This window comes from Microcaecilia unicolor, chromosome 4 (genome assembly GCF_901765095.1).
Source record: "Microcaecilia unicolor chromosome 4, aMicUni1.1, whole genome shotgun sequence".
Taxonomy (NCBI): Eukaryota; Metazoa; Chordata; class Amphibia; order Gymnophiona; family Siphonopidae; genus Microcaecilia; species Microcaecilia unicolor.
The window spans coordinates 231928188-231945733 of NC_044034.1; the positions used below are offsets into that span (position 1 = coordinate 231928188).

A 17546-nucleotide genomic window follows, 5' to 3' on the forward strand; every position below is an offset into this window, starting at 1 on the left:
TTTCTTAATGTTTCACACTTTTGGTCCTTCATTTGCATAGTCTTTTTTTCACACACTTCGGCTTGTTTCTTTTACTGACACAACTTTCAAAGCAGTAGAAGCTCTCTTTGGTGTCTGTGTTCCCTCAATTATATTTCTTACGCAAGTTTTTATTGATCAATTTTATCATCAGATATGTATTCCATTTGTGTTTTTAAAATTTATTTGATGTGCCTTTCCTGACAAACCTGATTCCTTTGTAATTTTCTCTTGTTTCTTTTTTTTAAGAGCTTTTTGCTTGTGATATCCTCTGTTGCACTGTGTGTCCTTTTATTGATAGCCATTCCTTTGCTTCACTACTTCAATATTCACTTATGTGTTTATCTTAACATTATTTGCAGCACTTTTACTATGCACTTATTTTATACACTGATTACAGTTTTTTCACTACTTACTCACATACCATTCTAGTGTTAGGTCTACCTCTTTTATTTGTTTTCAGTTTTTTAGTTATTACATATTATCACCTCTCCCTTTTTAGTGACCTTTGGCTTTTGTGATCTATAAAAATTGTGCAATACAAACTTTATACATAAGGTTAATTTTGCACAATAGTAATCTTTTCAATTTTGTTATTGTATACGGCTCTTGGGTCTTTGTCCTTAATACATTACTTTTGGATAGATTATCTCATAGGTATATACTAATTTTAATTCGTATTGATTTTTTACTCTTATCTCTTTTTTTAAAGTATGTATTTATTGATTTATATTTTGTATATATCTCGTATTCAGGAGTATTATTAGTATTCAAGAATCAGTAAAACTAATGTAGTGCAATATATTGTAGGTGAAGGTGGCTATCTTATGATCTTATGCCCCTACTCTAATTTCTCTAATATGTTCATTGCTCCTAAATCTTTCAGCTAAGGGCTCCACCAATCAGAGCAGATGAGTAGCCTAATCGTTAGTGCAGTGGCCTGAGAACCAGTGGAACCAAGTTTGATTCCCACTGCAGCTCCTTGTGACTCTGGGCCGCTCACTTAGGGGTCCTTTTACCAAGCTGTGGTAAAAAGGGCCCTGCGGTAGTGGTGGGGGCCATTTTTGCCGTGCACCAGGGCCCTTTTTGCTGCAGCAGCTAAAAAGCACCCAAAAATAAAATTGCCATGTGGTAAAATTATGGGGAGCACTTACCATCACCCATTGAGGCAGTGGTAGGAGCTCCTGCGGTAACCGATTACTGCCGGGTTAGCACCTCAGTAAAAATTACAAAAAGGATTTTCCAGTGTGTCGGAAATGGCACACGCGTTGGGCTGGTGGTAGTTCCTGGTTGCTGTGTGGCAACCCTTTCGTGAAAGGGCCCCTTAATCCTCTATAGCTCCAAGTACAAAATAAATACTTGCATATAATATGTAAGCCACTTTGATTTTAACCACAGAAATGCAGAATATCACAACCCATCCCCACTCCTTCCCCCTAGAGCAAACAAGAGGGGCTGGAGAGGATATCCCTGCCTCCTCTCTAAGCAAAAAGTCTCAAAATATCCCCCATTGACTTTACCTTCATCTCTGTAGCTTTGTACATTGTATTAACCCAGACCAAAACTGATTCTTTATTCCCATCCCACTTAGTACTCCCCTCTTAAAATATTCCATTCCACACTTTCAAATGCTTTCTTCATTTTCAATGCCAACAGTATTGTGGAAGCATTGCAGTAATCTGAATGGGAGGTTCTGAGGGTATGGATGAGAGTCTACGTATCGTGCACAGAAAGGATTGGATGAATTTTGGTGATGTTACAGAGAAAGAAACAACAGGTTTTAGCAGTCTGTTGGATATGTGCAGAGAGAGAAAACTCAAAGATAACCCAACTGTTGGTAACCCCAAGTTACCAACTGTGGAGACAAGGAGGATGAGATTGTTATCAACAGAAGTACAGAATGGGGGAAGAATAGATATGTATTTAGGGGGAAAGATAGAAGCTCAGTTTTGGCTATATTTAGTTCCAGATGGTAGTGGGACATCCAGGCAACACCACCAGACAAGCGGGCTGAAACTTTAGCCTTTATTCCAGAAGAAATTTCTGATGTGGAGAGGGAGTACTGTTAGCATAAAGATGGTACTGAAAACCATGGAAGGAGATCAGAGCACCAAGGGAATAAATATAGAGAGAGAAGAAAAGAGAAAGGATCCCAAGACCACAGCCCTGTCATTTGTCAACTGATAGTGGGATAGCTGTGGAAGAGGATCCACCAGAGCTTACACTAAAAGTGCAATGGGAGAGATGATAAGAAAACCAAGACAGACCAGAGCCCCAAAATCCAAGTGAGAACAGTGTTTCAAGGAGTAGTTAGTGATCAACAAACATTTCTATTTTTGGTTTAACACTGTACTTGTTAAGCACATTAGATTTGTGATGTTTCAACTTCTGTGAAGAAAGCTTTTTATGGGGGTAATTTTATAAGGCATTTATGTGGTAAAATGATGTTTTTTTTCTGCATAAATGGTTTGTTATGAAACTGCTTTGGATTTATGCAGGTAGACATATTTGCCTTCACTCTGTGAATGCATGTTTACCTGACCTGATTGGAGGAATTTCTAAGGAGGAATTTCTAAGGTTACCCAGATATGCATAAGTATGTAAGATTAACTATGAAATCTGTGCATGCATGAAGTGGCTATATCTGCAGGGTAATTTTGGCCAATAAAAAAGTTTGAGCATAAAAGAGAAAGTTTGCAAATATGTTTTTCTTATACAATTAATGCAATTAATGCTCACAATTTGCCCGTTAAAGTTAGGTGGGTTTATATTTATGTGTGTGTTTTCTTCACAACTTTGAATTGGCTTTTGCTTTGTTTGTTCTTAAATTTAACATAAAGGTCTCTGAATGCTGTATGGAAGTATCTTCTTACATAATAAAAGACAGTGCCTGGTCTGTCTGTAATAGTTCTATAATAGGAATCTGGCTTCTGAAAATCTTTAGTTTATGCAAAGGCTGTCAACCCATGAGATAAGGAAAGAATATTAAAATATAGGGACAATTGAGGCTATTGCTGGGGTGGAAGTAAGGGGGTATGATTAAGCTTTCATGGAGGGAGGTCAAGAGCAGAAAGGGCTAAGAATTGAATATTGGGTTGGTGGGGAGAGAAGGGACTGGAGGTAGAGCAATGCTTATACAGACACACACACTCTATGTGAATGAATTGGAAACATTTATTTATTTGGATTTTGTTCACACCTTTTTCAGTAGTAGCTCAAGGTGAGTTACATTCAGATACACTGGGTATTTCCCTGTCCCTGGAGGGTTCACAATCTACAATGACTTGCCCAAGACCACAAGGAGCAGCAGTAGGATTTGAACTGGCCACCTCTGGATGTTAAGACCGGTGCTCTAACCACTAGGCCACTCCAATGTTATAATTTCCATGGCATACACTTTTCCAGTATTGACAGGTAATGGACTGCTATATATTTATTGATTTAAAAGTTTATTTACATATAGAGACAAGCCTGTCTTCACTGTAAAATTTTCAAACATTCAAGTTCTGTCATTTATAACAGACATTCTTCTGGTACTTTATAAACTCTGTTATGGAATGTTCTAGGTTTTCCTGTGTCAGTGTGTTCCTTGTACAACTTTTCATGTGTTTTCTGCAGGCGACCTGATGACTGGACTCTCTCTGCAGGAGGCAGCGGAACAATCTATGGTTGGGGTCATAACCATAGAGGGCAGCTGGGTGGTATTGAAGGGGCAAAAGTCAAAGTTCCAACTCCATGTGAAGCACTTGCCACTCTTAGACCAGTGCAATTAATTGGTGGTGAACAAACTCTGTTTGCAGTGACAGCTGATGGAAAGGTAAAGGTTTACATGGTATGCATTCTGGCAGGCATAACTGCTCCGCTCAAGGTCCTCTTTCCCAATGCATGCTTAGTAAGCACTTGGAGTGATACCATATTAATATTTCAGCCAGTGCACAGCTTTAGCTAGGAAAATATTTTTAAAGCCACCATGAAAAACAGTAAAACATCCAGGACTACCTTCATAACTTTTGTTTAAATGAAAATATGTAACAAATCAAAAACAAAAAATAATGCTTGAAACTCTTTTTATTGCATGTATTTATTTTTATTCATAGTCATCACCATTCACCACACATTTCTGCCAAAGATCAGTCTCTCGCATTTACTGCTAACGTTTGCTGTAAAACTTGCATTATGCCAAAAAGTTCTTTCCTCTTGAGTTTGTAGTTGTAAGATGTAGCATGTATAGGCAACTTATCCAGATGTGTTTAGAAGTTCGTGCTGTGTGAAGTCTCGTATTGTCATATTGCAACAAAATTTCATTCTTGTGCTTCTGAACTCTTCTCAATCATTCTTTCAAAGTTTTCAGAATTGCAGTGTAACGCTTTGAGTGATCATCCAGTTGTCCTTTACGAATTGGCAGCCTTTCTCGTGTGAGAGTCATCCATTGCTGTCACGGATCGTCCACTTCGTTTTTGATCACACAAGTCAGCCTTCCTGGTCCACAATTACATTTTTTGACCCAGCTACACAGAGTACTTTTATTATCATAGTCATCACCAAGGGACTCCAATGCCCAACACTGGCCCAGGCCTAAAAAGCATAAACATCAGTCCCCCTCGAGGCACGGTCCCGGGAACACCAGGGCGTCGACTTTGCTGGCACCTGAGAAGCATTGGTGTCAAGAGGAGTGAACCCCCTCTCTTGTGGTGGTGCCGACGCTGCAGTTGCCATGCAGCTAAGATCCTGCTTCCAATTTGGCACTGGTGGATTTTCAAGCTGTCTCCACACCAAAACCAGCCAAGGCCCCAGCCCAGCACAGCACAGCCATTGCTAATACCTATTTTTGATGACCAGTTCCAGGAAGAGCTAGCTGGCTTGCTGCAGAGTGCTTTGGCTGCTCAAGCCCCAGAAGAGCTACAGCCCTTCTTGGAGGCCCAGGCTTTGTATGTGGAGAAGCCACTGACGCCTTTGCCTCAGTAGGTGTGAGGGTCAAGGCCGTCCCATGCAGTGACCTGTTTGATGTTGGGGAAGGAAGCATCTCTAGAGTTGGGTGGCAGAACCATACCTCGGTGCCTTTCAAGGCCTGGACGATCCTCCAGCAGACCAAGGCAGGCATAGACACTTCTCTCAGGGACAGTACTGTGCTGTCTAGGAAGAGCCAGAGTACTTCTTGGAGTAGAGGTCTTATGAAATACCTTCAGATCCCTCCCCTCCACAGGTGTCACAGTTGTGACTGTATCCCGTGCCTACACTCACCTCGCCTCTGGGTGACCAGGCCTATGGCTGCTGTGGTCTGTCTTCTTCCTGTTTCCCAAATATGTTCGAGTTCATTCCAGTCCTATTCTGATCTTCCAGTATTCCAGACTTGCTTTGGGGTTCCTGCAGCCAAGCCTCACTTTGGTGCTCTCGCAACCAAGCCTCGCCCTGGTGTTCTTGCAACCAAGCCTCTCCCTGGTGTTCCTGCTGCCGAGCCTCGCTGTGGTGTTCTTTCAGCCAAGCCGTGCTCTGGTGTCTTTGCTGTCAAGCCTCACTCTTACCTGTGTCCTCATCTGTAATTGCCTTAGTAATATATTGTGGTTTACCATGTCGAATGCACTTGTTGAAGTTTGAGAGTAAATGTCAAAGTTGCTCATTAACGTAGCGGATTCATGTACAGATTTAGTCCCGAGTTCGGGAGGCTTTTCCTCATAGAGCATGTAGTTTGCTATTGAACTTATAGAGAAGAGCTTTGGGAGTAGGGGTGAGAGAAATAAAGATGGGGGAGTTTAGGAGAGGGCTTGTGGTTGACCTTTACACATTGCACTTGCAATATATGATTGCAGTGAAGAAACCAAGCTAGTGGTCATATTTCTAGGATGTCTATCATGAAGGCAATGTGCAAATGAAGCATGGAAGATATTCCCCCCCCCTCCCCAAAACAAAAGCCATAAATTTAAATTATGTATTTTCTACATTGTTGTTATGCTGAATACATTGGCTATAAAATAAAAGTTATAAAGAAATGTATATACATAAAGTCAGGGTTTATGTGCAGAAATAACTTCTTTTAAAATTACCCAGACTGTATGTGAATACAATTATGTATGCTAATATAGTCTGTATGCACATAAATTTATCCAAATGAAAAGGAAGCATTCCCAGGGACAGGACTGAGGAGGGATAAGTGTTTACATGCATGCTTTATAGAAGGCATGTGTAAAAAAGCTGGGACGTTTCCTCATGCTAAATAGTAGGTATAAATGTCTGTATGTACTTTCCATTGGATAATTTTCAAAGAGAAAATATGTGCATACTTCCCCTCTGAAAATTGCTCTAATGTATGGGCATACATGCTGCACAAAGTTGTTTTTTTATGTGTCATTTTGTATTTTAGTTATATGCTACTGGGTATGGTGCTGGAGGAAGGCTGGGAATTGGAGGTACAGAGTCTGTTTCTACACCAACACTTCTGGAATCCATTCAACATGTATTTATAAAGAAAGTGGCAGTGAACTCTGGAGGGAAGCATTGTCTGGCTCTGTCTTCAGAAGGCGAAGTCTATTCTTGGGGCGAGGCAGAAGATGGCAAGTTGGGTCATGGGAACAGAAGGTAAAATTGAATTTGAAACTGAAATTTGTTAATGAGTATTGATGGTTTGTATCAACAATCCACAACAGAATAGATTGTTGGTATAAACCATATGGTGGCAATCTTCAAAACCTATTTACATATATGAATTTCTTATTGTGTATATGTATATATATAAACACACACACACACATAGGGCCAGATTCTGTAATGGCACCTAAAAAATCAGCACCAAAAGCCCCCCCCCCCCCCCCCCCCCCCCCCCGTGCTGTGTATAGAATACATGTAGTTGCTGTCCCATGACTAAAATCTGGTTTAAATGCACACGTCTTATTTAGGCTCAGACTGGGCATATTCTGTAACAGTTCACATAAATTTTCAGAATGCCCATGACCCGCCTATGCCACATCCCCTTTTGAGATCCTCACGGTCTACACGCATCACTTTATAGAATACGCTTAGCGAGCTATGCACGTATATGCTTGTTAACATCCAATTATCTGCGCTGTTTGGCTTGTTAACCAATTAAGTTCCACACGCAAATCAGCTACGCATGCTGATTTGCGTGTGGAACTTTAGTCGCAATTTATAGAGTCTGAGGGATAGTTTTTCATTTTCAAAATTATACATTTTTGGCAAGAAAATGTATCCACAAATAAAGCAGTTACCTTTTTGTCCCAGGTAGTTTTCAAGAGAATGTATACCTTTGCACTTGCCCACACAGTTTTGAAAATTTTTGACATATGAAGTGTTAGAATTAAACTGTGGACCCCATGTGTTGGTTTCCAAGGTATTTGTGTTATAAGTGAATCCACGTTATATTGGGTCTATAGTGTATGAAAAATGGGTCTGTCCATCTGCCTATCTGAAGATAAAATAATTGTCCAAAAAGGGAATAAAAATTGCCAAATTTGGTTTACTGAAAGAAAGTGCAAATATCTCAAAAAAGGTTTTTAAAAATCCTGAAATATTAGGTCACTATATTTGAAGAATAGAACCTCATTTAAAAAATATATCACTATTGCTTTACTGTGTGAGACAACTGGAGTCTATCCACAGCCCCCTCTTCTCCCCCCTTCCCCCCACCCACACAAACTCTTGTACTTCAAAGTATGTATCCCAACACATATCAAAAACAAACAGGAGGAAAGTCTCCGTAACGATAAATCAGTCCAAGAAACAGTGTTGATGATCAATAAAACAGCCAAGGATTTCAAATCAGTAAAAATCTAAAGTTTATTAAATGAAGACGTGGCTGTTTTTCAGCATATGTCGCCTGTGTCAGGGGTCTGTCCTAATCAGCATTGCTACATATATGCCAAGATCAAATCCAAAAAAACCATTGAAACTTTCTTTTCAGCTGCTAAAACATCAGTGTTCTTGAAAAGAAAATTTCAGTGTGTTTACCGTTGCTGATTATAGAAGATGTAAGAGATGGAGATATGTCACCATGTAATGCTTTATTTTATTTATTTTTTTATTTATTTGTTAGGATTTATTTACTGCCTTTTTGAAAGAATTCACTCAAGGCGGTGTACAGCAAGAACAACTCAAACATAAGCTATAGACAATTACAGCAGTAAAAATATTCAAACATCAGTATGACGTATGCTACACTACAATGTCAACACAATAAAACATTATAATAGATAGCATAGGTTGTAAGCAAAGATAGAACATATAGATAGAGTAGCAGGAGTAAGAAAATAAGGGACTAATTTAAAGAAAATTGCAAATGAGGTCAGAAAGGTGCTTGGATCAAAGTCAGTATTTTAAATGGGTGCAAGATGGGGTAGAGGATTACACTTCAGGAGATTTTCTGGAAGTGATTTTGGGGGCCCTTGACCTGGGAGAATGTGCATTATAAGATTCTACTCCATTTGTGTATGCATCCTGGATGGGTTTGGTCTACAAGACCTGGAAACCGTTAAATGCCAAACTCCCGAATGTTCCTATATACATTGTTGGTGAGAAGCCCAAAGATAATTGGATTTTGGGGAAACTCCTTGGACTCATTTGGAACACCTTTTCAGAATCTCCCTACCTAAAAGCAGAAAAAAACTGAGTCTGTTATACCTGGATTATGATTTGTAACTGGAATCATAGGAACAATGTTTGTTTGTAAGTAAGGCATGCTTGATGGCTAAAAGATATATCCTGATTCAGTGGATTGCAGAGGATCCACACACACTGGTGATGTGGAGAAATCAAATGCATCTTCTCTTCCACATGGAAAATATGTTAGTTCAGGGGAAAGGGGGAAAGCAAATTAAACAATTTATATCATTATGGACCCCCTTTCTCAATTCACTCACTATGTGATTATGTAGTTCTTTGTTGAATTCTCTGCAGGTATAGACTTCTGTGTGTGGAGTGGATGCTCAGTCATTTATCATGAATACAGTGGAACCCTGTTACAATGTGATGATTGGAGACCATAAAATATCATTGTATTAAATGTGGCGTTGTCTTATATCAGAGTCAGTGGAACCTCACTGTCTGAGATAAGCCACATTTTCTGCATTCCCTTCTCATTTCTACCTGGTTAATGCTTATCGTTTGTGCTGTGGTTTGTGCAATCCTGTTAAGTTGCTCTAAACCTTGTCTGTGCTTATTCCACTGCATTTTCACAGCTAGCAAAGCCCACAGATCTTGCTTCTTAGGCCCTCTCACCCTACCCCTCAGCCCAAACATCCGTGTAATAAGGTGGTTTAATACAGCTTTAGAGATAGGTATCACAGCTAACACATTCTACAGGTATTTGGTTGTTTAGGCCCTCTTACCCTGCCCTTCAGCCCACCACCCACTGTTTATGTCCTACAATTAATTCTGTTCACATTGTATCTGTTTTTTTTAAAGCAAATCATTTCTGATTTCAGTAGCTCCAGCTTTCTACTTTGTTATCAGGTGCCTTTCCTGTTTTAGATTAAAAGTATCTCGTTTAACATATACACAAGTTTGTTACTATTGTATATACCTCTAATAGAAGAATATTAATTTACCTTCTCTTTCCCTTAAACTTGTTCCCAATAATAGGCAAGGAAATACATTGAACTACACTCGCAGAGTAAATCTGAACAGGTTCCTAAATCTCATAATAAATCTACCTGCTTGTTTCCTTCAGAACATGTGTAGGAAAAAACAGGGTTAGGACTTTGGTAGCCCTTTTTATTTCTTTTTATCCACAGGTGCAAAAAGCTCCTACACTTTAAGTATGGCAAAGAAACATCATGCCCCTAAATCTGCGGCTCCCATTACAGCTACTGCTTGTGTCCAGACTGAATGCTTGGTCCAAATCAAGGTTCTGGTTTCATGTGATAAATATATGCACATTGAATCCCTCATTGAAGAAGTACAAGAACTAAGAGAGGAGGTGGCAAGACTATGAAGCATCTGTGACAACCAGAAATTCATCCCGGAGATGCATGTTGAAATATTAGGAATCTCCCGCGAAGGGAGAGAAAATCTTGTGCAGAAAGAGGACTGCTGGACACAAGTCACCAGACCCTGCAAAATCAACACCCCAACTCCATCTTCTGTTGAACTGAAGAATCGGTTTGCAGCCCTGGAGGCAGAAGAGCTGAAAACATCTTGAGGAACAGGAGGAAACAACGATCAAAAATCCCAAAGCCACTGGATCAGTGACCAATAAGAAGCGAAAAGTAGTGGTTGTTGGTGATTCTCTTCTGAGGGGTACTGAAGCACCCATCTGCTGTCTTGCCTGTTGCCAAGATTTGAGATGTAGCAGAAAGATTGTCTAGACTCATCAAGCCTACTGACCACTATCCTATGCTGCTCATCCATGTTGGTACAAATGATACTGCTATGTATTGTACTGAACATATCAAACGTGACTTCATGACTCTAGGTCAGAGGGTGAAGCACCTAGGTGCACAGGTGGTGTTCTCATCAGTCCTTCCTGTTGAAGGTAAAGCCTGAATGAGGGAAGCTCGCATCCTGGAGCTAAATGTGTGGCTTCATGGATGCTGCCAACGTGAGCTCTTCGGTTTCCTAGACCATGGGATGATTTTCCAAGAGCTACTGACCAGTGATGGTGTCCATCTTTCAAGGATGGGATGAAGTGTCTTCAGTAACAGACTGGCTGAAGTACTAAAGGGGGCTTTAAGATAAATTTGCTGAGGATGGGTGAGAAAAGTCCCTAAGTCATTAATAACCTTCAGGATGGTAAGACATCAAATACCTTTATAGAAAAGGGAAAAATGAGTAACATCTGGAGAGCCTGGTATACCAATGACCGTAGTATGGGAAACAAATTTCTAGACCTAGAGGCTACAATGATAGAAGCCTTCTTAAATTTAGTGGCAGTCATGGAAAAGTGGTTCATGGAAAATCATGACTGATATATAGTTATACCTGGCTATAATCTATTCTGGAAGGACAGAGTAGGAAAAAAGGGTGGAGGAATACTAATAAAGTGACAGAACTGCAGGACATATGGGGTAAAGAAGAAGCGCTGTGAGTTAAACTGGTAAGAGGGAAAGGAAAATGTATTTACATTGGTGTAATAGAGAGTGGAGGAGTGGCCTAGTGGTTAGGGTGGTGGACTTTGGTCCTGGGGAACTGAGTTCAATTCCCAGTTCAGGCACAGGCAGCTCCTTGTGACTCTGGGCAAGTCACTTAACCCTCCATTGCCCCATGTAAGCTGCATTGAGCCTGCCATGAGTGGGAAAACGTGGGGTACAAATGTAAAAAATAATAATAAATAAAAATAAAATCTCTCAGCTAAGACCTTGTTCTCCCTGAGTACCCCTTTTGCTCCTTCATGACTTAACCGTCTTATGGATTCCCTCACAGGCTTTCTGCTTCTGATGTACCTGAAAGTCCTAACCTTTGCAGCTAACACTTTCAGCTTCTTTTTAACCATTATCCTCGTTTTGTTATAGTCACCTTTTTGAAAATGTTAATGCTGCTACAGTAGATTTGCATGCACAACTCTAGATACACTATATAGAATTAGGGGGTATACTCTTAGGCCCCAATGCTCAAAATACCTAAATACCACATGTATTTACAGCCGTGGTTGAACCTACTGATTTCTAGACAGCGACTGATGGCCCAAAGGAAATCTCATTCAAATAAGATGCATGGAAATTCTGCATTGCTGAATAAACTTTTAGAACACCAACATTTTTTTGACTGTAAACACAGAGTTGGGAAAACTTCTCCATTTTCTCATCTATATTGTGCACCTATTATAAAGGTTTTTTTCTTGTTTTTTCATTGTTCTGTGCCTTCTGATTGGTTACTGTAAAGCATTGCCCCCTGAAAGCTAAGGGCCCGATGCACAAAGCTTACCATGCTTGCAACATTTGCTTTAGATTGGTTGTAGTCGGTTTAAAGCAAACGTTATGCTCAAAGGAGTTCTGTGTGGCTTTAACCATTAGCCATATCAGCTACCAATAATCCAATGCAAATGTATTACAGTGAGTAGTATTAAAATGAGCATCCCTTGTGATGCACAGAATGGAGTGCCTACCTTTAATGTGCAAAATATTTTGGCAGGTCTAGGTCTGTCGTCGTATGGAGATGACTTGGTGGAGAAGTCTGCTTGTACTACACAGACACAAGAATATGTATTTATTGGGATTTATTAACCACCTTTATGAAGGATCGAAGGAAGAGTTTAGTGAGGGTGAGATAGGCTTCGGTTATAGGGGTAAAGAAGAGCCTCGGAGAACGAATGCGGTGGTCTAATGAAATCAGATAATACCAATGTGTGCCTGATCCTGCGACTGAACTTTCCCTAGCTGATACTGGTTGTCTCAGAAGTGCTTGGGTGCATCCTGCTGACAGCTCAGTCATGCCTTGAGCTTGTGCCACTGTCACTGCTGCCAACGGTTTCTGTGTATGCTGCAAAAGTGTTTCTGTCACTTCAGCTGTGAGTCATGAAGCTTTAGTCTTTACGGAAGAAGATGTAAGTGATCTACCTGTGCCAGAAATAGTTTTCAAAGGTGATGATGTGGAGGAACTGAAAGAAATCTCGGTGAACCTGGAAAACGAGCTGAGCCAAATTGATAGTGATAAATCACCTGGACCAGATGACATACACCCTACAGAAAAACTACAACATGAAATTGTTGATCTGTTGTTAGTGATCTGTAACCTGCCATTAAAATCATCCGTAGTACCTGAAGATTGGAAGGTGGCCAATGTAGCGCCAGTTTTTAAAAAAAGGTTCCAAGGGTGATTCGAGGAACTATAGACCGGTAAGCCTGACTTCAGTGCTGGGGAAAATAGTGGAAACTATTATAAAGAATAAAATTATGGAACACATAGACAAACATGGTTTAGCCTCATCAATTTGCTTAATTTCTTTGAAGGTGTAAATAAAGATATGGATAAAGGTGAGCCGGTTGCTGGTAGTGAATCTGGATTTTCAGAAAGCTTTTGACAAAGTTCCTCATGAAAAACTCCTGAGAAAATTAAAAAGTCATGGGATAGGAGGCAATGGCCTTCTATGGATTAGAAATTGGATATTGGACAGAAAACAGAGGGTAGGGTTAAAAGGCCATTTTTCTCAGTGGAGGAGGGTGAATAATGGCGTGCCACAGGGATCTGTACTGGGACCAGGGCTGTTTAACATATTTATAAATGATCTGGAAAATGGAACAATGAGTTCAAGGTTGTCAAAACGCTTGCGAATTGTAAAAAATTACAGGAAGACCTTAGGAAACTGGAAGACTGAGCATCCAAATGGCAGATGAAATTTAATGCGGATAAATGCAAAGTAATGCACATTGGGAATAATAATCTGAATCATAGCTACCTGATACTAGGGTCCACCTTGGGAGTCAGCATTCAAGAAAAAGATCTAGGTATCATTGTAGAAATACACTGAAATCTTCTGCCCAATGTTCAGGGGCAGCCAAAAATCAAACAGGATGCTATGAGGAAACATAGAAGAGGTTAGGGCTCATTAGCTTAGAAACGAGACCGCTGAGGGGGGAATATGATTGAGGTCTATAAAGTCCTTAGTGGTGTAGAACGGGTAGAAGTGAATCAATTTTTCACTCTTTCAAAAATTACAATGACCAGTGGACACTCGATGAAATTACATGGAAAAACTTTTTAAACAAATAGAGGAAATATTTTTTCACTGAAAGAATAGTTAAGCTCTGGAATTCATGGCCGGAGGATGTGGTAACAGCAGTTAGCATATCTGGGTTTTTAAAAGGTTTGGACAAGTTCCTGGAGGAAAAGTCCATAGTCTGTTATTGATACGTAATGGGAGAAGCCACTGCTTGCCTCGGGATTGGTAGCTTGGAATGTTGCTACTAAATGGGTTTCTACCAGCTACTTGTGACCTGGATTGGACACTGTTGGAAGCAGGATACTGGGCTAGATGGATTATGTTGAACAGGGGAGCAGACTTAGAATATTATGTATTCTCCGATGCCTTTGTGTTCAGTTGTTTTCATTTGGTTCTAAGATTTTGATAAAGTTTATTAAAGAGATTTGAACTTTAAAAATAAATTTCATCAGTTGCTGAGAATCAAAGAACAAAAACTGTTTACTCTCAAAAGTTACAATCATCTACTTATTTCAAAACAAAATTTGCTCCTGAAGCCCTGGGTCTAAGAGCTAAGAAGTCCTTATGCCTCTTCTGCATTTGACATTAAAAAATCAGGAAAAACTTAAATCCTTGAAGTAAAGTCAGGATACTATATTATGGGGAGATTCTAAAACAAAGCACACCATCAAAGTTGTCCATCCTGTTAACAGTTTCCAACAAATTTTCCCAAGAAAGCCATCAAATTCATGACTTCAAAAGAAGCCTGATGTTCAAGTACAGTATTGAACTTATCATGGAGTCTAGCCCAACCAGGTACTGAACTTGATCAATTGGAGGCATGCTATCAGTTGGAAATTCAAGCACTTCTCTTAAATAGTTCTGGACCATAGCAATTGGTCACAATACTGGTGACTGTGGGAAGTTGAGAAACCTTAAGTTATTTTTTGTAATTTGATTTTCCAAATATTCAATTTTCTGGTCCAAAGCACCGCTATCACAAACCTGAGCTTCTCTAACAAGCTTTAACCCATCCAGGTGTTTCTCAGTTTGGACAAACTTAGCAGAGTATTGAGATTCATCTTCCACCTGCTTTTTCATAGTACGGGATAAATTTGCAAAGTGTTGGTTAACCTTACCATAAATGGTCTTGAAACCACAACTTGTTCTGAAGCTTTTCCTTCTACTTTTACCTTGGAGCAATAGCTCTCCAAGGAAAAGGACTTGGCAATGCCAACTTCACTGAGAAGGCTCCCTCCACACCCGAATTTGGCATCTGTGGCAATGCTTCTGGGTCAGTAGTACAGTCCATGCGTCAACAAGCGTAATTTTGTGTAGGAGCTTTGAGAGAGACAATTTTGTAAAAGTACGTAGACACATACGTTGCCTTTTATATAATAGGTGTAATATATGTGCATATATGACATCACAGCCTAGGTACTTGTATAGTTACTATAACTGTGATTTTATATATATTTAGGAGTTTACATTTGGGTGATCATAAAAAAGACACATTAAAGACTGTTGTGTTTCTTCTCGATCAAATGTTGCACTGTATTCTGAAAACTTCTTGTTTTCATAATGTTCCAGTACTTGTGATCGACCTCGAGTGATTGAGTCATTGCGAGGAATAGAAGTGATTGATATTGCTGCTGGAGGTGCACACAGTGCTTGCATCACTGCAACAGGAGAACTTTATTCTTGGGGAAAAGGAAGATATGGACGTCTTGGCCATGGAGATAGTGAAGATCAATTGAAACCCAAACTGGTGAGACTGAGCCCTTCTTTAACTACTTTCCTCTTTTGTGGCAAATATTTTTTTAAAGTAATATTATTATTTATGCATTTTATTTATTTCTTACGTTTGATCCATGTGCCTCTCCAATAGAACCCAAGGTGAGTTACAATATAAAAATAAAATAATAACAATAGAAATAAAACTCTACCCCAGCCCACCACATGCTACCTAGTCCCACTCCCCCATATGTATTAAACCCAATCTCACAGCTCAGCTCTGCACCCCATAGTCCCTACCCAATACCTTTTTAACAACATTCCCCAACCCAGTGACCAAAAAGCCATGTTTTTACTTTTTTCCAGAAAGTGAGTTAGTCTTTCCTACTAAACCTCCAAAGACAATACATTCCATATAAAAAAAAGACCCTATATTGCAAAGGCTCACTGCACCATACATTGCAGCCTAATCCCAGATAGTACACTCAACAAAAAATGTTGAGATAGACATAAAGTTTGCTACAGCATTCTCTAATACAGTGGACCATCCAGATAAATATTGGTAAACCAACCAATCACATTTAATTCAACACTCTACTGGAAGCCAATGAAGAGACAACAAAATAGGAGAAATGTTGTCCATAGATTTCTTAATCAGTTTGTGAGTAATTGTATTTTGGACAAGCTGTAAATGTTTAAGTTGATGTTTAAGTGCAAACCACAATATAGACTGTTAAAGTAATCCAATCTATTTGTCACAATGGCATGAATCAAAGTTGCTAAGTCCTGCTGATCTAAAAAAAACTTGCCCTTGGAAAAAACTGCAAGCCAGCAAAGGATGCCTTCATTATTGTTGATGTTACAGGAAAAGCATCTATGACATGTCTAACTCTTTTCCCCAAAGCTATGCTTTTACCCAGAAGTGATATAGAAAAAAAAGAAACTGTTCTCTGAAAATTAAGTTCTTTTATTCAGGCATCAATTAGAAAGAGATTGCAATTGAAAATTATTGATACAAGAATGAAGGTTTGCAATATAGCAGGAAGTACATCTAGATCAGTAAAAATAATCATTTCTCTAGATGCACTGGTAATCATTAACAGAATTAGACCTTGTCAGACTAAGGAGAACATCATTTTCTCCACCATACTGATTGTTTTACTTAGCTAACCATACACTCTCCAAGCCTATTACTCTCACATAAGGACACAGTGCAAGCCAATAACACAGGAATTAGAGTTTATCTGCTTTTTCTTGAATGAGAGTCAGTCAGTGAGACTTTTTTTCTCTCATCCACTGTCACGGTTGTGCCCAGGTCCCTGGCTCGCAGTCACCTCAGTCCCCGGGGTTTAGACCTGGGGAATGCTGCGAAGTGATGGTTTACCATTTCCCGTGTTCCAGAAGATATGCTGGTCCGGTCCGGATCTTCCAGCTCTCCAAATTGTTTTGGGAGTTTTTTGGAACCCAGCAGCACCCATACTTGGTGAACTCCCTTGTGACCTGCCTTTATTAATCACCTGGTAAGGTTCCTAGTTGCCTTGCAACAATGTTCTTCAGAGGCGTTCCTTTGATGTGAATTGTTGCAGTGCCTTTGTGCTTTTCGTGTTGGTGACTTTTACTCTGCTTGTTTTTTGGACTATTCTTCTGCTTGCCGCCTGCCCAGACCCGGATTGTTTATTGGACTATTCTTCTGCCTGCCGCCTGCCCAGACCCGGATTGTTTATTGGACTATTCTTCTGTCTACAGCCTGCCCTGACCCGGCTTGTTTCTGGATTGTTCGTTTGCCTGCTGTTTTTCCTGGAACCCAGCGTGTTTCTAGTGTTCCTGTTATTTGTCAGCCTGCTGCTGTGTCCTGCCTTGTCCTGCAAGTCCTACCGGTCGCCTGAAGCCCAGAGCTCTACTCTTGGTGAAAGGTGGCCAAGTGTAGGTGAAGCCTTACTCCAGTCCACTGTGTTCCAGTTCCGGTCTGCCTTATCTGGTGTTGGGGTGATTCTCCTGCCACTGCTGCTCCTCGGCAGTGGCCCAAGGGCTCACAAACCCAGGTTCCTGCTGTGTATACGTGACAGTTTGCAAGGCCATGAGCTCGGAGGCATCATCCCTCACGCAGGCGCTGCAGGAGCATGCCAGAATACTTCATACATTGGGAGCACGTATGGAGCAGCTAGAGCGACTGATGGCGGCCTCTATGGGGGCCGCAGCGGACGCCTCCGGT

The 17546-nt window shown here is 40.2% G+C and overlaps 1 protein-coding gene across 1 annotated transcript in view; it reads left to right on the forward strand.

Annotated features, from left to right (window-relative positions):
* Nucleotides 1-17546, forward strand: part of HERC2 (HECT and RLD domain containing E3 ubiquitin protein ligase 2) — a 921269-nt gene that overhangs the window by 778563 nt on the left and 125160 nt on the right. Inside the window, 3 exon segments of the mRNA XM_030201308.1 lie at nucleotides 3637-3835; nucleotides 6377-6591; nucleotides 15191-15368. Coding sequence (XP_030057168.1) covers nucleotides 3637-3835; nucleotides 6377-6591; nucleotides 15191-15368 — 592 coding nt within the window.